The sequence below is a fragment of the Wolffia australiana genome, chromosome 11 (genome assembly GCF_029677425.1).
Source record: "Wolffia australiana isolate 7733 chromosome 11, ASM2967742v1".
Lineage (NCBI taxonomy): Eukaryota > Viridiplantae > Streptophyta > Magnoliopsida > Alismatales > Araceae > Wolffia > Wolffia australiana.
In genome coordinates, this window is record NC_135845.1 from 16,224,114 (window position 1) to 16,250,613 (window position 26,500).

At 38.3% G+C, this 26,500-nt stretch overlaps 2 protein-coding genes across 2 annotated transcripts; both read right to left on the reverse strand.

The window, feature by feature from the left end:
- Positions 1 to 12,672: 12,672 nt before the first annotated feature.
- Positions 12,673 to 14,541, reverse strand: LOC144709103 (pentatricopeptide repeat-containing protein At2g02750-like). The gene has a single exon (XM_078582505.1). It carries the CDS (start codon positions 14,539 to 14,541, stop codon positions 12,673 to 12,675), a length of 1,869 nt encoding a protein of 622 aa, XP_078438631.1.
- A 6,685-nt stretch (positions 14,542 to 21,226) lies between these two features.
- On the reverse strand, positions 21,227 to 24,911 carry LOC144709608 (Cystathionine beta-synthase (CBS) protein). Its single transcript, XM_078583181.1, has 6 exons — positions 24,834 to 24,911; positions 24,147 to 24,320; positions 23,597 to 24,039; positions 22,448 to 22,714; positions 22,181 to 22,353; positions 21,227 to 21,700 (listed from the first exon to the last, which is right to left on the reverse strand). The coding sequence occupies exons 2-6, from the start codon at positions 24,307 to 24,309 to the stop codon at positions 21,397 to 21,399; spliced, it is 1,350 nt and encodes a 449-aa protein (XP_078439307.1). The 5' UTR covers positions 24,310 to 24,320; positions 24,834 to 24,911; the 3' UTR covers positions 21,227 to 21,396.
- Positions 24,912 to 26,500: the final 1,589 nt, after the last annotated feature.

The following is a 26,500-nucleotide window of genomic DNA, read 5'->3' on the forward strand; positions in this document are numbered from 1 at the left end:
CTACATCCAAAGACTCCTTCCACTTTGAATTTCTTACAGCTTCTTCCACTGTCCTAAGTGTAGATATTGCATCAATATTAGCAATAAAGTATGATAGGATGCATACAGATGTGAGTAACGAATGAAGTGTGACATTGGGTATAGCGGAAACTGGGCACACTTCCTCTACCCCTTTCTCAAGGCAACGGGCCAGCCCTGATCATCTTGAGGCAGCGTCAATTCTGTTTGCGCTATACATTCATCTGTCTCCGTTTGTAACCATGGCAATCTAGCATCATTTTCTTGTCCCTCACCACAATCATCATTCACATTCCTTGGCACTGGTATGGGGCTTCCTCCTTCAACGACTGGTTCTTGACCATAAGAGAATTCAAAGTTTGTACTTGATGATCGGTCCTCCCTTTCATTGGTACTCTATGTTGCAAATGGTAATGGCACAAAAAGAAAATTCTCCTTTGACTTTTGCTCTGACGTTCTGCTCAGTAGTCCCATTGCTTACTCCAAAGTATTTTTCTCACTAAGTAATGAATTTCTTAGTCCAAAGGCATAAAGGGAAAACCCTAAACCCTATATGACAAGAGAGATGAACACTTTCTTGGACGGAGGATGGTAGCACTTATACCCATTTTGAGTTGATGTATATCCCATGAATACACATTTAAGTGCTCTTGCACTGAGTTCTCTGACAGGATGATGATCATGAACAAACTCTGTGCACCCAAAAATTATGGATTTCAGGCGTGTTCTCACTCTGACAGAAGGAAAGAACTGAGTCATCAGGTGTAGTGGGCTCTTATAACCTAGGGATGTTCACGGCAGGTGATTAATAAGATGTGTAGCTGTAAGTAATACTTCTCCTCACAGAAAGTTTGGCACTCCATGATGAATAAGCATAGCTCTAGTTGTCTCAACAACATGTCCCATTTTCCTTTCTTCTACAACATTCTATTGTGGTGTATTGACACAAGAGGACTAATGGATAATCCCATGAGTTTGAAAGTACGCCTTTAACATTGCATTGAAGTAGTCTCTGGTGTTATCTGTTCTGAACTTCTTCACCTGTACACCATATTGAGTCTGCATCTGGAAAATGAAGTGTTTAATAATATATGTTATCCCAGACTTGTGTTTTAGAAGGTACACCCATGTCAGTCGAGTGCAGTCGTCAACAATTATAAGAAATCACCTAGCACAAGACAGTGACGGTAAAGCACATGGTTCCCATACATGACAATGAAGCAATTTAACTTTTTCTACTAGAGAAAGGTTATTTTCTTCAATATGATGCCGTCCTTTAACCATCAGAACTTCCACTGCACCATCTTCCAAGCTCAGCAGGCTGTTCTTCTTCTCAATTTGAACAATCCTTCAGTTCTTCTTCTTGTCATATACAAAACAGCCAGCAGAATTGAGAGTTAGAGAAATAGAGGAATCCTTAACCAATCTTTGGGGAGAGATTAGCTGGGCTTTGAGTATAGGAACATGCAGAACATGTTTCAACAGTCCCAGATGTCTTATTCTAATAGCTCCTATACCTTACACTCCCCCCCCCCAGTCAATACATGACGACTACCAGTACATGTGGAATACTCCAAAAATTTAGACAAGAAGGGTGTCAGTGATCAGTTACGCCAGAGTTGACAATCGACTGCGAGTTCTGATATGATTTATGGCTATCAAGGGAAGTAGAATGCATACTAGTGCAAATCATTGAAGTAGTGGGAGGCCATACAAGGTTCTTCAATTCTCCAACTTTTCCTTAAGAGCACAGATATCCTAAAGTGTTGGGGTTGGAGCATCATCCCCACCATTAGACGACTCCCGCATGAATTTGTATCCTGGCCCTTTGCCACATGAGCTTGAGCCGGCTTGGGTGGCCTGCCATGGAGATTCCTACAGGTGTCATTTCTATGCCCCATCCTCTTGCAATACATAGAGATAATTGTTTCCCTGTCTTTCCATGTAGGCCTTCCCCTTTGCTGCTTCTGACCATTCCCTTCGCGTGAATAAGAGTTGGGAGGCTGGTTTTTAATAGTGGCCACAAGTCCAGAGCCAACCTCACCCTAAGAGACAATGGATGGATGTTGTAGATGATATTCTTCTTCAAGAGTCAGCTGTATGCCTTGCTCCAAGCTTGGGAATGTCTCTCCATTAAGGATCTGGAGCCGAAATGAATCGTAGTTTGGATTAATTCCCATTAGGAACTTATAGAGCTGATCTTTCATTGTATAGTATTGGCACGGATAGCCTATTTCAAAAACATGCCTATAGAGGTCCATCTCATCCCAGAGAGCCTAGAGTTCACACACGTACTCCTGAACTGTCTTACCTCCTTGTTGAAGTAAGGTCGCTTTAGTGACAAGCTCATAGATATGCCAATCGTTATTGGACTGCAGGACACTTTTATGTATCTTATCCCATATTTTTTTTGCTGTAGAAAGTAGAATATATTTAGGGATCAGATATCCTCTCACACTTCCAAGAAGCCAGATTTTAACAGTGGAATCAACAGACTTCTACACTGCATAATGAGGACTAGTCGACTTCACCTCTTCAACCAAGTGATGTTGCAGTCTTCGTCCTTCAAGGACCATTTCAACAAATTTGCTCCAGTGCAGAAGATTAAGCCCAGTATATTTCATTGACAGAGGTATCATATGGTTGATAACAGTAGACAAACCCTGATCCTGCTGAACAATTTGAAGATCCTTAGACTCCGCTTTCTTAGCTGCCATTGATTGGTGTAATATCTTCAAGGTCGCAGGTTCAGTAACGTATGGTGAAATAAGGATCTCCTTTGCGTTAAAAAGAAATAACCGCACTTGAACAGTCTACAAACAGATTTCAATAGCAGAACGGCGAGATGACTCTTACAGATCCACAATACCTTTGTGACAAGAGTTCTGCCTAAGGTTTCCTGACTCTGTCGTCAAACTAATCACAGTTTGACACTAGACTCTTTGACTTTACAGAAGCCAGTATATGGTTGACGCTAGAAGGTGTGCCAGACGATATGAGAGGGATATGGACAAGCACCCAACGATATAGGAGAGACAATGTATATTCTTCCAACCTTGCTTTAATACCATGTGCTCCCAAGAACTTCTGTCTTCAGCTTCTCTCACCGTAAGAAACTATAGGAAGAGAACTCCAGTATTGGATGAAAAACATAACTTTCATTAGGTCTTTCTGGTTTAAATACCAGAGTGCTGTTTACACGTAGTGGGCCATTTAATGGACCCATTAGGCATAAAGGGAAAACAAAAGAAGTAACAAAAAGAAACTTAACACATAGAAAGAGTAAAATAAGGAAAGTGTCCCGGCTGTCTGTAAGTATTGTTCATTTTATTTAATTTGAAAACTAATCAGTTATTCAAAATATTGTAAATCCATATTGGTCATGGAACTTAATTTCATGAGTTTCATTCATAATATTATATAAATTATATATTTTTAGTACTTTCAAACCTATAAAAATTAGGATATTAAGTTCCTAGCTTCGTGTGGGTATTATACAAATTAGGATATTATATTAATTACTCTTTCATGTTATAAATGTTTATACAAAGTTCAGATGAAAAGTCATGTCCAAATAACCATAAATCTAGATGTAGCAATTGGATAAGGGATAAGTATGTGTAAGTTATGTTTTACACTATGTCCAATTAAATATGCATCGTCGTACCTTTTGTCAATAGATTCCTTTTCTTGGCAGAAGCTACCATCCCTATTTTATTTTCTTTGTATTTATATCCATTATTTATAAGGAATGGAACTTTATCTACGTCATGCATGATGCCAAGTAGTTTAAAGTGGTTACACTCTATGCTTTAGTTGAGGTGAATTTATTTCTTACTTATGCACTACACTTACTATTGTATTACTTAACAAAATGAATTTCCTATTTAGGGTCATGAAGTGAATCATTTTATATACTTGAGGAAGTGCCTCAACTCATGCAATTCCATGGCCTTATGTCACCACCCTGATGGATACGTGGTCGTTAAGCTAAATCATAGCACCATGTTTTTCTTTAAGTTCATTGAATAAAAGATTAGTTCATCCTTATTCCAGTGTAATATTTATAATGAAGTCCATCAATACATGCAATGACCTACTGTTATGATGAGATCATAATACAGTGATTGCTCAAAAGTAGGAAGAAGCCCACGGAGGTGCGGCGTGGTCAAGGCAGGATCATCCAACCGCAGTATAAGCAGAGATTGACTCAAGGAAGATGATGCAGAAAATCCCTGTCCAGGGTAGTGAGGATATTGGAGAAGGTGTTCTCAAATGATTCCAATTATGCATAAGTAATAATCGAATGACTGATGAGGGCTTGAGTGTTTGTCACAATCGATTAATGGTTATCTAATATTATTATTTGTAGGCTTATAGTACAGTGTATTTATAATAAATGGACCATGTGTGATCGCACTTAGAAGAACAGTGGTTGAGTCATATAAAAAATGTTAAATTTTTGTGACGAAGGTGGCGTGGTCCACCATATTGAAATATTTATGAAATATCTTACATTTATTAATATTTTTTCTTAAATTTATGTCCATCATGTGATGATCTACTAAATAATAAGAATGGTTTACAACCTGATAATTCACCATTATACGCAATAAGTGTTAATTAGAGTGATATCATAGTAAAGGTACTAGAAAAGATACTTGAGATTCTCTTCAATGGGGATGATGACATATATTTTTTTAAAAAAATATGCATATTTTTACTCTTAGCCTTTTCAGACACCACTGATGTCCCTAGAACATTATACATCCCTAACATTCAGGTGCCAATTGACGGTTGAAAAATATGGTGGAAGACAATATACTATTTTTGAGTTTGAGGGAACAAGTTAGAGTCATCAATTACACGCTAGGACTGGGAATCCATGGGTCAAACCTAGATGAAATGATTTTCAAGTTTAACATTATGATGAAATTCACAATGTTGATAGTTTAATCCTTACATTTTTTGATCCATCTATTAAGCTTGGTGACCATCCCTTTGAGAAGGGCCTCAACCAACCAATGGTACACCCTGGATAGTATGAGTGTTTTGGACGCTAACTAATATTTTAAATTTCCTAGTTTCTTATATCTCTATGGATGCTTTAAATTAAAAGGATTTTTTTAGAAGCAAAATAAAATGACTTCAACATTTGAAATATATTAATAATTTAATATGGACTGCACTATTGCAGATCCTTGAATTTGTGGAAGCAGGTTGGAAACTATCCTTTTAAAAACAAATCTATGAAAAAAAAGTGACAAAATATTTCTGTATCTATCACACAAGTATCCCCTCAAACATATTCTATCTTGCAAGGTTCATTATGAAACACAATTGGTAGTCACTAAAGAGAAATATAATACTAATTTTGAGACATTAGACCTTTGGTCTGGAGAGAGAAATCAAAGATGTGAATAGGTGAAAAATAAAAGTAATTTAAAGAGAAAGAGGATATATGTTGGCTTATCTAGCTTGGTTATGCCTAAGGGGGGATGTGAATTAGGCTGTTGAATTTTCTTTTGTCAATTCAATCTATCTATCAATGTGATATTGTATGTCTACGGGGATAGTCAGGTTAAGACATTTGACACCATGATTTTCATACTGTTTAGGGTTAGTCCCATAATCCTATATGGTGCATATCCTACTCTTGAGTTCAATGAGTGAAATTATGATTCTTTCTCTTTAGTTGGATGTCTTTTGAGAAAAAAAATCAAGAAAGCATTGAATGATCTTTCTTGCAGGTGGTTGTTCAAGATATTTTCTTGGAGAAATGGTGTCATGGGAGATCCAAACTCCTCTTGGCCTGTCTCTTTCTTACCAGGTAGAAATTCATGGAGGCAACAATTTCGACAGACCTTTCTACATGAGATTTTTAAAATCAATCGAGGTTCATTTGACAGATATACCTAGGTTACACACCGAAATATTATTTTTCTTTGAAAGCTCATTCAAAAATTTTAAAAAATACTTTAAAAGAAGACACAAATTTGATCCATAGTTTTCTATAAAATATATTCATTTAAATATATCCATAGTTGACCTGAAAGCATCAACCAATGTTTTGGTCAATCCATTTGACTTAAAAAATGGGTTTTACTTGATCAAAATGACTAGGCTTTGGGACATAAGTTAGTTTTGTATTGAACATTTAAAGTTAGAGTCAAAATAAATAGGTTGACCCATTGACCATACCTTTAAAGTCAGGTAGGTCAATGCATTAATATTGTCTCAAAGTTTAATAAACATGGATACAATGTGTATGTAATTCTAGACATATGCTAATATATTTGAAACTGATATTACTTTACTTCACATTTCTGAAGAATTGTTTGAACATGAATTGGTCATAATTTGTGCATCAGTTGACCAGAGTTTGACTTCCAAGTAAATTATGGTACTCATTCCATATAAGGGCACCCGTGGACTTCCACTTGTAATTTCATCACCATCATACATTTGACTTCAAGTCAATAACCCTCAATATTGAATAGAAAGTCATATTTTATTTAGGAGCTAGTTATTTTTCTTAGGTTTTATTTCACTTTTTTTTTTGTTATTTTATCACTATAACCTATCCTTCTAACTTTCTATCATGTTGACCTATCATATAGCTAACTAGATAGACAGCTGGCCATATAGCTAGCCTGCTAGTTGACCAACTAACCTCTTATCCTGAAACCTTCTATCTGGATAGCAACACTGATCCCAGCTAATGGATCAAGATGTAGGCTAGACAGCTGCCTAAGCTCATGGCAAGCTAGCAACTCAATGTGCCAGACTTCATGATGATAACAACAAATAGATAGTTATAATTGTACATGATTACGCCTTCTATAATTTATCATTATTTTAAATGGAAAAATCTTAAATTAGTTACGCAGTCCAATTTACTGAATATATTAGTTTGTGAGAGTAAATCTACTTGATTATATTGAATCATAATTAAACTATGGATGTAAATGGGAGAAAAGGAAAAGTATAAGCTATATTTTAGATCAGAATATGAGGCCCATCAGTCAAGGAGAAAGAGAAAAGAACCAACTTAAACGTTTTAGAGCCCATGTCAAAAGGAGCCTTGATTTTTGGAACTAACTCCATTATTTTAAATTTGGAAGCTTCTTTCCTATTGTATAATAAAAAGATGATCAAGGTTGGATTTGAAGATATGATTTATTTATTCTTTGGAACTAGATCCAAGGGCTGAGAACATTAAGACTGCTATATTTAAATTTCTCTTTTCCCCTCTTTTCATCCAATCTTTGAATCATGTCCTAATATATTATTAACAGCCTTAGTGCCTCAGTTTTTTTTGTTCCACTCATTCTTAAGGGTGTCATATTGAGATGGAAAGTATCCAAATCTGTAAATCTATAGAAGAAGAAAGAAGTTTGGATTTTATTTTTATTTCTTCACTTTTTTCATTTGTATTTGCATGGTTATGATTCAGGAATATGACGTACATCTATCTACAACTTTCTAACACTCCAAACCACGCTAGAAAACTTATTCTAGCAAAAAATACTGCTTTTTTAACACCCCCATTGTACCCTAATTTCGCCACTCACTGCACATTGCTACAGCTGACTGTTATATGCTCTATGTGCAGGAGCCTACAACTTCTTCCTCCGTATGTGTGAAGGTGAAATATTTAATATTAATGCTTTCCCTGAAAATTCACAAAAATGTATGAAGCTTTTAAATCTAGAATCATTTATTAAAAATAAATTATGTTTTCAGTTGATTTTCTCAATTTAGTTTCAAGTAATTTTATTTTAATCATCGTTTAATGAATTCATATAAAATAATTTAGGTATAAAAAGTATAAAGACATAAAAATATATATATATTTTTGAAAAAAAATCATCCTTTAAATATCTTACTTACATTATGCTTCACACAGAAATTATTAGAATTTTCCGCATAAATAAGCCCCTTAAAATGAAATTCAACCCTTTTGTATCATATTTTAACACTTTCACAAATAAAATATCATTAAAATTTACCATGTTTTGTATATTCCCTTGAATCAGAATCAGATTCATACATTGATTCAATTATCCTAATTGAATAGAAAAAAAAAAAATTTCAGTGTCTAGGCCAATTGTATGCAGAAAATGAATTAAAATTAATAATATAGAGGATACAATATTAATGTCAATGAAATGTTTGGAGAAAATCTTCAGTCCTCAATGTCTAGCTTCTTTGTGACCTTTCTTCCCAAAGTTTTTTGTAACAGATCTTCAATTCATTCACTTGTTTTCTATAATGCACATAATATTTGAGAGATAATGAAATATATTTTCATTACTAAAAATGAAATAAACATGTTAATACATGTTGATGCGGAGTGAAGCTCGATGTCAACACAATCCCTCTAGACTACTCACAACGTGGGATTGCATACAAACAAGAGAAGAAAACAACTTTAGTCATATGGTCGCCCCATATCTATAGGGCTACCCTCGCGCCAATTAATGATTGGACCTAGACGGTTTTAGAAGAAAATAAAAGTAATGATTATTGTACATACATTCAAAGTGCTAAAAATTTTGAAGTAGAAATAATGGAGTATAAAGTTCTGGATGCTCGCCAACTGACACCCCCCTTCAAGTGGGTAAGTAGATACTTCTGACTCCCAGTTTTCTTACCAACTGACAAAAATATTTGAGCATGGTAAACCTTTAGTCAGTATGTCGGCCACCTGATCTAAGGATTCTTTATATTCTATCTGAATGCTGCTGTGATCAATCTTCTCCCGGATAAAGTGTCTATCAATTTCCGCATGTTTTTTCCAATCATCTTGTGCAGGATTGTGAGTAATATCAATTCCTGATTTTCCACCAGAATAAGAAGAGCGGGTTTTTGTCTTTGATTCCAAGTTCCTCGCATAGGTTCATGATCAATAAAGCCTCATAGATTCCCTCGGATGATGCTCAAAGCTCAGCTTGTGAGCATGACCTGGCTACCACTTTATGCTTCTTACTTCCCCAGGTAGTTAGATACTCTCTCAAAAATACATTATTATAGATCTCCTGTCCACCATTAAGAAAACATAATATATGTCTCTATAAATTGCTATATCTGTGTCTCCATGTTGACCAAAGGACATTTCATGCACTAGAATTCCTTTCAGGTATGCTATTACCTTACGTGCAGCTTGAAGATGGGAATCTATGGACTATACATTAAGTGGCTCAAAAGTCCAACTATGAATGCTATGTGCCTCATGGCATATGATTTCAGTAAATGAGAGTCCCAATTAGACATTGGTACTTGTTATTCATTTGATCTCATTTAAACATTCAGATCAACAAGGAGAGATGATGGGTTGCATTCAGTCATCTTTATCTAGTTTAAGAGATTAAGTATATATTTTTGCTGTGAGATAAATATTCACAGATTTGTATTGGCCAGTTGAATGCCTAGGATATATCTGTCTGCCAATAGAAAATCTCAAAAGCTTCATATAGCCGAGTACTTAGAAACTAATTCTCTTCCACATCATCACAAGTAAATGGGATAAATGATGTGACTATTTAACCACTTGATCTCATGTGTTACTTTATCACATATCTTAGTGGTAAGCCACACACATGGCTATGTATGTCAGAAGTATGAAAATAATGAACCAATCTCCCCTTGACAAGTCCTGAGTGAGTCAGACAGTCTACAAATCATTCTCCTAAAAAATTTACGATGATATCACCATTATATATTCTTGATGTTGACCAAGAACTGTGAACTTCAATGTGGACGGTAGAACATTTAATACCAGCTTCAATGTGCACGGCATACCTGATTTTCTAAAGTACGAATAATCTCTCCAACATATTTAAAGAGCCATAAAACACAAAAATGATACACAACACTAATCTCAATGTTTCACCAGATTAAATATACAAATATCTTACCTGCATTTTTCCAAATCCCTTCCCCTGAACTATTATCCTAATCAGTTATGGCAGGAAATAGTAAACCTGATTTGATGATATTTTTAATTTGGTATTATCATTCATATAAGAAAAAATGGTAACTCTTATTTTATTCTTCTTCTATCTTATTATTTTTTTCTTATTCTTCTATCATTGTCAATTTCTCCACCGATTCAGAGTAATTTTAAGTCAATTTTCCTTTGGTTTATTTTGAGTTTTTTTGTGCTGGAAAACAGTATTGTGCTATGGGCATCAAAGAAATATACTATTGAAATGTCATAACCCTAGTGTCATCAATGAACTGTCATGACCTATTGTGCTGCGATAATAATTTTTTTCTTTGATAGCCATTTTTGCAAGTCATACATCAGATATAAGAAGCCAAAAGAGGAAGATAACACATGGATAATGACCAAGGGGTGAGATACAAAAAAATACTATTTTGCTGATCCAGCATATTAGCCAATTAGTTTTTTAAAAAATTAGATTCCATTGGATATGTTTGACTTTTTAGTATGATGAAGGATTTTGGAAAAGGAATTGATATATATATATATATATATATATATGACAATCATTTTATGAAAAAAAGAATAACATGGAGAGGTAACACAACAACATTTTGAGATTAGGAAATCAGGAAAAAATATGTTCTTATTTTCTACCTACTTTTTATTCTTATTCTGTCCCTATCAATTTCATCACTTTCTTATAATTATTATTTAGTTGTATTTATTATGTATTTTTCATTGTGACGTTTTGTATACAAGCAACCAATATGGGTAAGGAATTTTACATAACATATAATATTGAAATTTCAAAACACTAAATCGAACCATCAACCAGAATGAACTCTTTAGGATGAAATAATAATCTTTATTCCTAGAGATTCATGGCTTCGAGGTGGCTAGTAGATACTACTTGCCAAGCAGCAAGGATAACATGTAGACAGAGTCTAATAGGTGAATATATCCAACAAATACAAATCTGAGTTATGATGGTAGTAGATAATCATCCTTAAAACATATGTTTTAAGGAGCGGTGGGTTTTCTTAGGGGATGTCACCTTCAACATGGAGAAGACTCGCAAAACCTCACATCACCTCTTAGATTGGAAAGACAAACAGAAGAAATCAGGCGAGTAGTGCTGGACATTACCTTCAGTGCTGGTCTGATTTTCCTTCCAGAAATCAATATAATTTCCAAGGAAAACTTTTCGCCTTCCTCAGATGTCTAAGAAACCATTTAATAATATGTAGGATTTCTTCCGAACAATTTAACTACTAAAAAAGGCATTGTTCTAGCGAATGAATCCTGAAAATATTTATAAATTCTGAAGAATATTTTGGAGAATAAAAAATTAGATATAATCTCAATTCCTTAAATTTAAAATCAAATTAGCTCAATAATGTTTTCAAAATTTGACAATATTAGGATACATTTTCCTTGGACTCATTATCTACCAAATCAAATACTGAAATACTTTCAGGACACGAAATTTTCAAATATGTATGATATCTGGTCTATTTCCATTCATAATCATGCAGAAGCTTGTGCACAGAGGGTGAAGCAGATTTCTCCCATCTTTTACTTGAATGCCTTCTCACTAGGGCAGCTTGGGCCCATCATTCAATGACAAATGTGGATCTCTTGACAAAAAGTGCTTCTGAGACTCTCTTCTGGATGGGCTACCTAATGGATGGAAGGGACTGGATGGTTTTTCTTTACTCTGGGCAATATGGCTGCACCACAACGAGGTCATTCTCAAAGGATATGGGGAGGTACTGGTTGGATATTACACGGTTTGGAGAGCTTGGCCTCTGTTTGGTTTAGGGGGAGGAGAACAGAGGGTGTGGTGACCCTTTGGGTCAAGGATGAATTTATAAATTTATATTATTTAATCATATAAGGATGAAAGTCAATCTTGAGTGAGCTTTCACCCCTTTTTTTTAAGCAAAAAATCTCAATGAAGAAAAAAATTATAAATAATTAAATTAACTGAAAACTCATCAAATCAACTAAAAGTATTATGTGAATGAATGTTGAATAAAAAATATGACAATGGGTTTTGCTAAAACTTCCATGCTAAGAAACCTCATTATAGCAGACATAACTGGATTCTTTTTTTAATGTGTATCAACGTATGCACTAGCCTCCCATGTCCTATCTTTTGTGGTATTTAGTGAATTACCTTTTTAATTTAGAAAAATATTGAATTTATCATATAACAGTGAAAAATCTCTCAAAGTGTACTGAGGAAAAGATAAAACTATACAACACTTCATATTCTATCATGATATGACTTAAATTTGAGATAGTCAAGTCCAAGATAATAATTTCTTCCACACAAGTCTAATTTCAAGAAAGAAGATTCACAATATTCCCTGCACACCTGAAAATCGTCAGTTTCCTCTGACAGTGTGAAAACCATGTGGCTGATATGAACCCAATGTTTTCAAAACATAAGAAATGGTTCTTTATCTGTCGCTTGAATCTTAATTTCAAAATCCGATTATTTTACATGGTTTTTGAGTCAACTCATTTTGTAACATCATATCCAAATTTAAGAGGATAGTTGGGTCCGGCACTGATCTCTCTTTGGGAAAACGCAGTTAAATTTCTTCTCATATGAACATGATAAAGACCCCCTCTTTCTCTCCCTAGTTTTCTCCTGTCTGTGTGCAAGAAAGCATGGAGCCTCCAACAAATGTAATCTAGCCGGATATCCCGGTGATTCTACTGAAACCAGCAGTCTTCATGGTCGTCTTCTTCCCAACCATTTCCCTCATCCTCTCCACTTCTCTCCATCTTCCCCTCTCGGCATAGATGTTGGACAACATCACCACAGGAACAGGGTTACCAGGATCCATCTCCAAGAGCTTCTCCGCCGCTAACTCTCCGGCCTCAGCCTTTCCATAACAGGCGGCGCCCCCGAGCAAAGAATAAAACGCCGACGCCGTTGGCTCCATCATCTCCCTCAAAACCCCCTTCGCTTCTTCCACCCTCCCCGCCCTCGCCATTAGATCAACCACGCAGCTCGCCACCCTAGGGCTGACGTCGTACTCCGCCTTCATCTTCATCAAAATCTTGTACCCTTTATCTATCTCTCCTGCATGGCTGCACACAGAGATCGCACACAAGAACGTGGCCTCGTTCGGCTTCACTGTCGATCTCTCCATCAATCGGAGAGTCTCCATGGCCGCCTCAATCTGACCGTTCATCCCGTACCCTGAGATCATGGCGTTCCAGAGAGCCGCGTCTTGCGAGCTGGTTCGACGCTGATCGAAAGCTCCGCGGCCGTGGCTGGGATCTCCGCACTTCATGTACATGGCTACGAGGGCGGTGAGGACAAAGTCGTCGTCGACCAAGCTCGTTTTCAAAGCGTAGCCATGAATCTCCTTCCCGAGTTTCAGATTAGGGTTTGCCGAGCAAGCTTGCAGGACGCTAGCGATCGGCTTGCCCAAGTCGGCAGCGGAAAAACCCATCTTGATTATCGTCTTTAACATCGATCTGAAGAGTTTAAAAGCCGTAACGCAGTCGTCCCGTCGAGAAGCAGCGGAAATCAACAAATTCCAAGTGGCGGGTTCTGTTCCAAGCCCTCGTCTATTCAACTCCGTGACGAGCTCCAAGGCGCGGTCAGTTCGGCCATGGCGGAGCGACCCGGCGATCATGGAGTTGTACAGGGGCAGTCCTCTTTGAGATAAGCTCTCGAAGAGGAACAGAGCGCAGGTTTCACTTCCGCAGTTGAAGTACATGTTTACCAGAGCGGCTCCGAGCAGCGCTTCATCTTCTTCCATCGATATCCTCTTCGCTAGATAGGCGTGGATCTGCCTCCCAAGGTGTAAATCCGAGAGACGCGAGCTTGCAGCGACAACGGTGACGAGAGTTGAGTTGTTGGGCTTCTGCCACGGGGAGCTTAGCATCTCCTTGAAGAAGGAGACAGCGCGAGAAGGAAGCCCGTTTCTTAAAAGCCCAGAGATGAAGGAGTTGCAGAGAACGACCGTCTTCGTTGGGAATAGCTGTAAGACTCTGGAAGCCGAGGCGAGGTCGTTGAAGGAGCAGTAAACGGAGATGAGAGAGCTGGAGACGAAGTCGTCGAGGTGGAGGCCGAGTTTGAGGGAGAGCCCGTGAAGCTGGACGGCAAGGTTCAAAGGTTTAATACCAGGAAGAAGCCCAGCAATGGTGGCAGCGTTGGGGACGAGGCCTCGGCTTAGTAGCCGCTGGAGGAGGGCGACGGCTTCTTCAACTCGGCCGCTGCGGCGGAGCCCGGCGATAGCGGCGTTGTGGGCTGCCAAGGCTGGGTTTGGACTTCGGGTTAACAGTTGGAGAGCTTCTTCTTCCTCGCCGAGCTTCATGTAGGCGTCGGTGAGAGCCGTGGCGGTATGGGTGTCGGCCAAGATGCCGGCTTTGGCTGCGAGAGCGTGGATCTGTTGAGTCGGTGGCAACAGGCCAAGTTTACCGCAGGCTTTGAGAATCAGAGGTAAAGTAATGGCGGATGGAGGATCGCCGCTGTGTTTCGGGTAGAGCGAGAGAGCCTCTGCGTAGCGGCCGCGGCGAAACAGGGTGTGGAGCTCCGCCTGCATTGGGAAGATGTCGAGAGGAAGACGAAGGGTTCGGTGGTTCTGGTGCAGACAGTAGAGAGAGCGGGGAAGAGAGAGATACAGATAGAGATAGAGAGGAGGGATGGGGGGAGAGAGATGGAGCGAGAGTCGCGGAGAAGGGAGAGAGGGCGAGAGCGAGACAGATAGACGGGTAGAATAAGGGAGTGCGAGCCGGGGAGAGAGGTAGAGAGAGAGCGAATGAGAGATTCTCCGCAAAGAGGAGAGAGAATAGAGAGAAACAGGTGACAGAAGCGAGAGCGAGCGAGCGAAAGAGAGATATAAGGGAGAGAGCAAAGAGACAAGGGATAGAGAAGCGAGGGCGAGAGAGCGAAGGAGACAGAAAGGGAGAGAAGCGAGAGCGAGCAAGCGGAGACAGAAACGGGCAGAGCAAAGAGAACAGGGAGAGAGAGGTTCTTTGGAGAGAGTGAGAAGTGTTAAGTGACTAGCCAAATCAGCATCATATGGACCAACAGGACTCTTAGTAAAGACTAGCTAATAATAATTGAATAGAGAAAATCAAAGATACATGGCGCGGATTAAATCTAGATGTGAAACACTTTCAACAGCTAGGTTTACATCTTAGTGTAGCTGGGACTAAGTTATATAAATTTTATATTATAACAGCTACTATATACCTGTATAAATACAAACCATCTTGTCTTAATTAATTACGGAAATAATAAAATCTTCAACTGATTCCGGTGTCACACACACACTCTCTCTCACCTCTCTTCTACCTTCTCTGCTCATCTTTTCATGTTCGAGTGAGAGAGATTCTTTACATGGTGTCAGAGCCACGGGGGCATCAAGATGACCGAGACAGATTCCTATGCTGCCGTTGCTTCTTCTTCTTCCAGATTCTCAAAAGAGATCTGTATGGTAACCATGGGACAAGACCCAATTGTAATTCCGATTGGAGCAATGGTCTGAGATCTAAAGCCCAGCACTGCCAATTATCAGATGTGTAAGAGCACAATGTTACTTCTTCCCAACTAGTATAATCCAGAAAAAATTATATAAGATGTTCCTTCCCAAGTTTTCACCGGCAGATGCTCAAGGAAACATAATCAAGAACCCCATGTTCAAGATATGGTGGTGAGCAGATCAACAGGCCTGGGGAGTCTTGCATCAAAATATTTCAGAATCTATAAGAATGAATAATTATAAAAAAGGTTTATTACCTCAATGTCACCTGCTCCCTGGCAATGATGTCAGTTGATAAACCAAAATTTGGGGTAAATAAGTTATTTTAAGGATATGATTTATGTAAAAATATTTTTAATTTTTTTCTTACTTAGAATTGTTGGGTTCTTAAGGCCATGATTTAGATGAAGAACTCAAAATGATACACAAAGAAAGACTTTAAGGAATCATAACAAAATTAATAAAACATTAAACTGAATCATCTTGGCACAGATCACATCTGTGATTTCTAGGATCCTTGAGTGAGCCGAGTCATGCTACTCCTGTGGGTAGTTTCTAGACATATCCACCTGATCCATGACATGTTGAATCTCTTCATTCACTTGACGAGCTCCGTTCATCGTCCATCATCGTCGTTACACCATCCCGATCACATCAAAAGTGGAGGGGAGGTATGGGGGGAAGGGAGAATAAGAAGAAGGCTCGTGAACAATTCTGGCCTGGGTGAGTTCGCTCGGGTCATTCCCTTATTTATGCTTAGTAAGTATTTTTCATAAAAACTTCTAAAACTTAAGTATGTCTTCCGACATCCAAAGACCATTTGCGTGTGACCATCTAGGCCCATGTATCAGCCTTGTTAACAAATAGAGTGGTCCAACAACCTTTATTAGTTTTCCAAATTAATTGACTATATCATGATATATATTAATCAATGTCGGATCGATTTAACCTAATTGATAGGTTGAGTCTTCAACACGTCGGGTACCATGCTACACCTCGTGCTCTAGAAGATACAAAGGAGTGTGCATCGACTCACTCATAAAACATGTTAGTCATTAGATAGTGTTATTATATACGGATACTTTGATCTTCTTCTCAAGTATTCTTTGCATAAAAATATTTAGAACACATGCTTAAAGACTACTGATCTCCTTATTACGATCTCATCATAATCCACCGAGTACGATGATGTATTCACGAACTTCATTATATGCATTATGTGACCACTATAAAGAATATGTTCTATTAATGAACAAGGAATGACAGACAAAATGTGTGATTGGCTTTTCGGCCACAAATATTTCTATCAAGAATAGGGTAAGGTTTGAATCGACAAGGAGCAGATAATAAGAGAGTAAATTGTAATTGAAATACATTTTAAAAGAATTATTTTAGGTGCTTTAACTATTTTCAAAAGAGAAAATCAACAAAATAAAGTAAAACTAGTGAAAACTGTTTTAAATAATTTAAATTAATATTTTATTTCTCCAAATAAGTTGTAATAATTTATTATGATTTTTACAAGTTTTTTGGTATTTTTTAGTGCAAGAAATAATGTTTAAGGACAAATAGAACTTTAGGCGGCCCTTCTTGTGGTGAAATAGCAGCAAAAATGAGTAAGGGATGAAAAATGAAGTAATTTGCGGTACAAGATAAATGTTTTAGTTTCATTCAATGCATTAGAAATCCAAGATGAGATGCGATTAGAGGGGAGACAAGATTTGATAGGAGTGCCCTAAATCTCCTCGTCATTGGATTTTATTCTAAGCATTTGCAGGGCTAATATTACCTGATTCTAGCATTTATCAACGTTCCCTTTTTCCTAGATTTGAAAACAGGCCTTTAAAATTCAAATTGTGGGTTAGTTCCACAAAGCCTGCCTTTAATTGATCCGGTTCTTAAGGAAGTTTGAATGGGCTTCTAGAGTTTTTTTCTTGTGTGTTGAGCCTCTTCCTTTCCTCACATTTGTATCCCAAATTCACCATTGTATTTACTCAAGTCCTGTTTTTAAATAAAACTAAAAGAAGATGTGAGGAATCCACTTGACTTTAAGGAGTCAAGTGGGGTTAGTCTAAAAAATCAATAATATATTTAAACTTAGAGCTTAGGAAAATAACTATAAGAAAGTTTCTGTAACTATAAGAAAATTTCTGATAATGCTAATGAAAATCTAAAATATATGTTAAAAAGAAGTTTAAAGCACAGCTGGATTTGATCTGATTTGATGTTATCACTACCTATTCAGAAAGACTTACCTTGAACCACTAATAGGTTTAGAGATGCACATTGAACAGGTAATATCTTTCATAAACTATCAATTGGTGCATTCCTGGTTATATAGCTAAAACTTTATCTCCTTGAGCACTAAAAAGAAACCAAAAGTGGCTACATAAAGCATGGAAGCAAAGTAAAAATCATTTGCCAATTGTGCATTAGAAGTTATTTAGATATATTTACTACTAGAAAAGATTAATTTCATCACTGAATGCTCACCAATTCTATGGTGTGACAACATCAGAGCAACATATCTTGCTAGAAATCTAGTGTTTCATGCCAGAACAAAACAAATTGAGATTCATTTTCACCTCCTTTGCAAACAAGTAGCAAGCAAAAATATTTGGATCAAGTTCATCCGCAGTCAAGAACAACTAGCTTACGCATGTATAAAGCCACTCTCCATATCTTAATTAAATACTCTGAGGGCAATTTCAACATCTCAGAGAAGCTTATGCGCTTGAGAGGGATTATTTAGTGAGTCAAGATCTCAATGCCTACTCAGACACCAAATCATCATCATAGTGACCAATAGGACTTTTAATTAAGACTACCGAGTAATAATTGAACACATACCCTTATACTGAATATGAGAATTAAGGGCTAGGATTCAATATGAGTTCAAACACAGATAGGACTAGAGATAGATGCAAGGATAAAATTAATATAACAAAAACTTTCAATAGCAAGAATTATTTCTTAATATAGCAATTATATTTAGTTATAACAGCTAGAATTAAGTTAAAGAAATTTTCTAATATAACGGCTACCATTTATCAGTATAAATACAAACTAATATTTAGTTCTCTTGTGTCAACTAATTACAACAATAATAAGATATTCAATTAATTTTTTACAATTAAAAAGTCAAGGGAGAGGGAGAGAGAGAAATAAAAATAGAGAGACATGACTAGAACTTACAAGGGAGGGACGAGAGTAGAGAAATAGATTGAGAGAACAAAGTGAGATGGATAGAACTTAAAAGGGAGAGACAGGAGATTGAACAAGAGAACTAGAGAGAGAAAAAAGCGAGAAGGAGGGAGAATGATAGAACTTAAAATGGAGAGACAGAAGATAGAACAAGAGAACTAGAGAGAGTACAAAGAGAGGGAAAGAGAGAGGGATATAACTTAAAAGGCCTAGACATGAGATGGAGCAAGAGAAATAGATAGATGACAAAGCGAGGGTGATATAGAGGGATAAAGTTAGAAGATAGAGACAAGAGATAGAGCAAGATAGAGAGATGAAAAAAAAGAGGGAGATAGAGGGCTGGAAAAATATTTCTTTGTAAACTTCTCATTGGACCTTAACTAGGACTGTTTATCATCCCATGATTACAGATTTGTAGGTCATAGTCAAAGTACAACTGCATGTTCACTAAACATCTTTGGTGTCTCAGGTCTAATGACCACTTACACAATCATGATATGAATGAACCTGATTGACAGTTTGGTATAATAAAAATCTATGGATTTGTATTGATTAATTCAGTGGATTTTTTCAACTAAAGAGCACCCACAATATCTTCCTAAAGTCTCCACACTAATGGCTATGGGACCGGCCATGTTTATCATATGACTGAGACAAGATAGTAATATTCTATCTAGATATTTTGATGCCCTCCTCGAGTTTCCTTTTAATTGGAATGTTTAGAACACATGCTTAAACACCAGAGATCTCCGTATGTGATCTCATCCTATTTCACTAAGTCGGATCATGTATTCATGGACATCATTAAACACATCACTAAGTAGATCATGTATTCGGCCACATATATTTTGATTAGTATTGAAATTTCCATCAACCAATACATGTTACATTAAAAAAAATAAATGAATCATTCTACCATTTTCATGATCTAATTATATGAATCGCATCTTAAACCGATATCCTATCTGACACAATTTTCCCATGAGTTGTTATCAGTTTGTTTTTGTAATACAGAATCCTCCTACATAAATTCAGCTCACAAATTTTCTTCGTGATCATTTTTTTGAAACTTTATGGAGCAAATATTCTATGTGAATATGTGATCTTTGCCGTATGGAAATCTGAGAAGAAGATTAATGATTCTATAACTACAGACTTCTCTGTAAAAAATTTATAGTAGAAATTGTTAGACAGAGTAATCAACATTTCAAAATCTAATAAAATTGGGAGTATTTGAACATGCATCTTTCAAAGTTGATGTTGATATTTTAGATTAGTTTCTACATCACAAAAAACTTTACTGAGATGTTTTTTCTCTCAAATGATATGTGGGTGTACCTTTAAAGGTTGAAAATCGATAGATTAATTTTGTAAAACCTCTTGGCGCATTTGATACATTGAAGATCATCCACAAAGTTGTATCATTTGGACATTAATAAACCGTAGGCAATATAAATCCATTATATTTATTCTGGATAAACTTCATTGTGGCAGCTGTCTCTAATATTTGATTTACGACATAAATTCATAATCCACTCGGCATTTCTATTGATGTCTCTTGAGTACAAATAGGAAGATGGCAAATTGGAGGAAACTGAAGACGACCACAATGAAGACTAAAAATATAATTTTTGGTAGTGTTATTGTTTAATGTTTGGGGATGTCTTTCCCCTTTCGCATTTTTTTCTAGATGTGACTATGCTTCTTGTTGGTTGTAGCAGCAAGGTGATGCCTAAGCAAAGGTATGTTGGATGTAGTCTGATGACTGTCCAACCCTAGGAAGAGCTCTAGAACTTAGAAGAGAGAGAGAGAGAGAGAGAGAGAGAGAGAGATAGGACAAAGAGAAAGGGAGAGAGAGAGAGAGAGAGATAGGACAAAGAGAAAGGGAGAAAGAGAGAGAGAGATAGGACAAAGAGAAAGGGAGAAAGAGAGAGAGAGGACAAAGAGAAAGGGAGAAAGAGAGAGAGAGAGAGAGAGAGAGAGAGAGAGAGAGAGAGAGGAAAAAGAGAAAGGGAGAAAGAGAGAGAGAGAGAGAGAGAGAGGACAAAGAGAAAGGGAGAAAGAGAGAGAGAGAGAGAGAGGACAAAGAGAAAGGGAGAGAGAGAGAGAGAGAGAGGAGAGAGAGAGAGAGAGAGAGAGAATGAGAGAGCAAAGAGAGAGGGAGAAAGAGAGGATTAGAACTTCAAAATACAGAGAGCTAAGGACAGAGTGAGGGATGGAGGTACATATATACAAGATGAGAGAGAAGAGAAGAGGAAGAAGAGAAAGAAAGAGATATATATATATACGCAGAGACTAGCAGCAAAGAAGGAAGGGAGAGAGAGGGAGAGAAAGAAATACAAGTATACACAAAGACATAGGGTGAGAAATATGTATACACGGAGGCTGAGAGCGAAGAAGAGAGAGGGAGGGAGATAAAGATATATATATATATGTAAATATATATACATATATGAAGACAGGGCGAAGAAGAGAGGGGAAGAGAAAGATATGTATAGAAACACTGAAACTGAGGGCGAAGAAGAGAGAGGGACAGAGGGAGAGAAAGATAAATATATACATGGAGACAGAGGCAAAGATAGAGAGACAAGAGTGAGAGAAATGGGAGAATGAAACCGAAGGTGACACTTCGGTTATCACGCGACAGATTCGGAGAAAGACGACATGTCCGTGGTCCATTGTATGCAGAAAATCCACCGGAGAACACGATTACTGTTCTGCCGGGGGCAGATCGCCACGGTTCTGGAGCTCCCTCACTGCCAGCCAAAACGAGTCGTCAAAGTGCTCAATCGGCTCGAAGATGAAGCAGGAGATGACGTCCCGCAGTGTGACCACGCCCACGAGCTCCCCCCCATCTTCTCCTTCTATCACAACGTACACTCGGTGCACTGATCTCAATGCCAGCAAGTCTATTACACTGCCAAGTGGTGCTGTCGGAGAGCACGCTACCAGCCCACCGCCGCCGGGTTTCTCCGGCGCAATGCTCCTCAAGAAATCCATCACTGTGAGCCTCCTGAGATAATTTTGCATTCAAAATAAAAAAACATATCATTGGAGACCCAGTGATAGAGTTATTTACCTGGACTATAACGACGTAGAAAGAAAATTAAAATAGTGGTTGGATGGAATTTTGTTTGGAATAGAAAATAAATGAAAGAAATTAAAGATAGATCAATTTTCTGGGAAAAAAACTAAGAAAGGAAAATTTGTTCTATTTTTAATTTCTTTCTTTTAATTTTTGTTCCAAACAAAATTCTTTCTTCAGGTGTCTGACCTGGATGGGAGCCAGTTCTTTTTCCTTTCTCAATCAAGAAAAAAACTAAGAAATTGTTCTAGTTTTTTATAAGGATTAAAAAATTGACTCAGAGGAAGAAAAAGTGAAAATTAGAATGAGGGCCTGAGAAATCATGATAGATTTATTTATTGATTTGGATTAAAAGTATTTGGACGAAAAAGGTGGAAAAAAGAAAAGACTGGCACTAGGTTGAGATACCTGAAACTGGAGAAAAGCTCGGGCCTGAGCAGGAGGAATCTGACGTCGTGGATGCTCACACTCCCGAAAATCTTCCGCAACGGGCCCTCAATCACCGGAAGGCCCCCGACCCGGTTGTCCTTCATCAGCTTAAACGCTTCCAAGATCAGATCATCAGGGCTGACAGAGATCACCTTAAAGAAAGCAGAAGAAAAACCAACCTTTAAATTCCATATCAAAAGGACAATGAAAGAAAAAGAAGATGGCGGCCTAGCCGGGAATTTTCACCTCGTCATAGGTCATGAAAGGAAGGCCAAAGTCAGAAAGAGGGCACGCAGAGATACAATCGAACCAGTCCCTTCCCCTACATTTTTGAAGGCCTTTGACGATGGCAGACTGAGTGATGAAGTTCCTTACTGAGGGCTTGTCAGTTTCAACAATGGGCACATTCCTTAATCTGTACTTCGATAACAGTAGTAGCACCGTGAGCATTGAGCTGTCTGGCTTAATGGGCAAGAAAGGAGCCCATCTGAATGTCTTGATGACTGACTCAACCTGCCATAGCAAGAGTGAAATAACATTTATCAGGCCTGCCATGTGGCAACATTTGATTCGACTGATTGGCTTATTTTCTACTTCCAGCCGATTAGACAATCCACCATTGATCAACCCACCTTGGTGGGATCTGATCGATGAGCCAATCAAGACCAGGACGTCATGATTGAATGGATCCGACTGATCAGACCTCAATCTCTGCTCTCTCATAAATATAGTTCCAGGATGTGGACGATGAATGGAATGGGACCAATTTCGTCCCCCCCACGTCCAGAGTAAGTTCAGAGACGAAGGACGGGATGGTTTTTCGTCCACCAATAAAAACCGTCCTGTCCAATCATACCAGGACAGTTTTTTGTCCCGTCGAGTCCTCCCAGAACGAATTTTCGTCCCGAAATTTGTCCCAGATGACAAAACCCATTTATATTTTTAATATATTAATATAGATTTTTCTAAGTTTGTTAAGGGAAATATGGAGGAGAGAGAATGCAAATGGACATATGTACAATTAATTCTGAGCCGCGTCAGTTTGCACACTCAAAAAAATAAAGGGACTTTGATGCAAATTGTCATAGCGAGGCCACGTGGCGAGATCTCAACCGTCAGATCTGAATCTGGCGGTTTTTTGTTCACATTCATCCGTCCATCGTCCGAGACATCCGGACAGACTGTTTTTTTCGTCCCACAGGGCGAAAACCGTCCAGTCCGGCGGTCCCAGGGACGAATTTACGTCCCGAAATTAGTCCGTATCCTCAAACACGACGATTTTTTTGTCCCGGGACAAAAAAATCGTCCCGTCCACATCCCTGAACTATACTGATAAACCAAAATTTTCATTCCGGACCAATCCGATCAGATCCATCAGTGAAGTTGATATTATACCTTTGTTGACCTGAAGGGTTCCTCCTGGACAAGAACTTTGAAGAAATCTTCACCCATCTGATCAGCAGCAGAAGGGGCATCTCTGCCGATGCCTCTCTCGGCAGCTATACCACCGGCAACGGCAGCGCCAATGGCAGCAGCAGTTAATCCTGCAACTGCCGCTGGACCCGTGGCACCGAGAGCAAGGGCTCCGACGACACCGACAGCGCCTGCACCAACTCCCGCTGCAGCAGCAGAACCAGCTGTCAGCGCCACGGCGGCGAGTTCTGCATTTTCCAGCACCCAAAGGACGATGGCCGAGTAATCAAGGATCCCCAGATACTTATCGGCATAGCTAACACAGTCTCCTGCTTCAGGGTTTGTCACAGGTGCCGAACTGATCTCATGTTTAGAGAGAATTTGTACAGCTTCCGTGATCAAAGTATCCGCAGGGATTTCAATAACTGTGGATTTACATTAAGAAATAGAAGAATTGAGCGTAATCTTTACACAATTAAGAACAGTGGAACTTCGATTCTTACAGATGATAGAAAAGGGCAAGGAGTATAACCTTTTCCTCCAGGAACGTCAGGGAAGGAGGATACGGGAATGTTGGCAAATGCCGAGGTTAGAGTGCTCTGCAAGGTTGGCGGGATCCGTTTCCTCGACTGCATCGCCTCAAAGTACGTATCGCAATCGGGGATTTTTGAGATTGTTCCTTTATCATTGGCCATTTTGCGATGGACTACACAATCAGATTGGAGATCCAGTCAGTCTGCAGTCTAACATCAATTTCGAAACATATTCTTTGTTTTTGATGTAATCTAGAGAACAAGATGAATCCAAACGCAATGCTATAAAGCAGCAAAAAGTAATAAACAAAAAAAAAAAGGATAATAACAAGAAAACAACCAAAAACTCAACCTAATCCCTGTATTTAAACCACTTTTCCAGACCTTGAAAGCACCTACTTGATGTTCGGCTTCTCAAACTATGAAACCCCAGTTCCAACGTAAATACAACCGTTCAGTTAAAAGAATCAAGCGCACACACTAAAGAACATACATGTACATTCCGATCTGATTTCCCTCACAGCTAGCTAAATCCGGCAACATCTATGAAAAAATCTAGAAAGAAATCCACATTTCCCGCCAAATAGCCGAAAAACTTATCATCATTGACGAAGAACACAAGCCAAAACTAAATCAGTAAACCAGAAAGCCATAAAAAAACGAGATTCTGAGAACGAATAATCAACCTAAACGATCGCCGACTGCCGCCGTCGAAGTGGAGTTTCCGATCGAAAGTACCTAAATACTTCACTGTCAAAGAAACGGGGCCGGTTTTGAACAGTTCCAAACACGTGCGAGCCTACACGTGGTGTCGATTCACGAAAACATCCCGTACGTCTCGATTTGCACGCGCGCGTCCGCCGTAGAAACGGAATTAGGAATGTTAGACGGATGACGGATCGTCATCCGTCCGAAAATGTCGTCCGTCATCGGCCGGGGTGTTTAGCCATCCGCCATCGGATAACGGATGACGGATGACGGATGACGGAAATAACGCAATGGAGAGGAATATGACTGATGATGTTTTTGGGCGACGAACAGTGAAGATCTCTCTCTCTCTCTCTCTCTCTCTCTCTCTCTCTCTCTCTCTCTCTCTCCCTTGAAAGAACTTGAGATTGAGATCTTGCCCAAGAACAAGGAGGTAGAAGAGGAGTAGAGAGAGGAAGACAGGAAGTAGTTGGAGGCCTTGGCCAAGAATCGTTGTTAATCCATACAAAAGTACAACGTCTATATTAAAAACAAATTATGGCCATTGGATTTAACGCCTATCTATCTTTGATCTTAACCAATATATTGAATCCTATATATGTTTAATCTTGACCATCTATATTTGAACTTATATTTAATCCTAACCACTAATTTCTTATAACAAGTAAGGGGTACGTGGCTTAGTTTTACTAGTCTACTTTTTATGTTAAGTCCTATTTGTCCATTTGATGCCAATCAGGAGGCTGATGTGTCAAGAGTTTTGAACTCCGTTATCACCCCCGGCAAGCCCAACGGCAGAGTCTCGTAGACGTTGAGCTTGCTTCTCAATTGCAGGAATTAGTCTTGGTTAGAGGCTTTGTTAGGACATCTGCAAGTTGTCCTCACGCGAAAGTCTATCTCAATATGCTTTGTCCTCACGTGGAAAACAGGGTTGGCGTCAAGATACGTGGCTCCAATATTGTCACATCATAATATGGGATGATCTGTTGGTAGTTGAATTTCTTTGGGAAGGGATTGTACCTAGAGAACTTCTGAGGCACAGTTCGCCAAGGCTTTTTATTGAGCAACAGTTGGCTGTTTCTTAGAACTACAGGACACAAGATTTTTGCCAATGTATAGTAAGAAAGCTCCAGTTGAGCGTTGGGTCGGTATTATCACCTGCCCAGTCTGCATCACCAAAAGCATCGCTCGTGAAGTTTGAGTTACGATGAATAAATAATCCACCCATAATACTTCCTTTAAGATATTATAAGAGATGCTTCAGAGCCTGCTAGTCACTATTCGATGGTGAATGCATCTTTTGACATGCTTTATTTACCGTAAAGGTGATATCAGGTCAGGTAAGAGTAAGATACAAGGGCGAACCAACTATTTGTTGATATAATGTAACATCATTGGATGTTTTTTAATTGTCCAAACCAGGGGAAACGACACCTGGAGTTGGAGAATACTTACAATGTTCCATGCTTGCACAATGTAAAATGGATGCTATGTATTTTGATTCAGATAAAACATATCCTTTTTCATGTTTAATTAATTCAATTCCAAGAAACTAATGTGCTGGACCTAAGGCCTTAATGGCAAAGTGAGAGTTCAAGTGATGGACAAGTTTAGAGATTTCAGAGATGTATGGACAAATGATCAA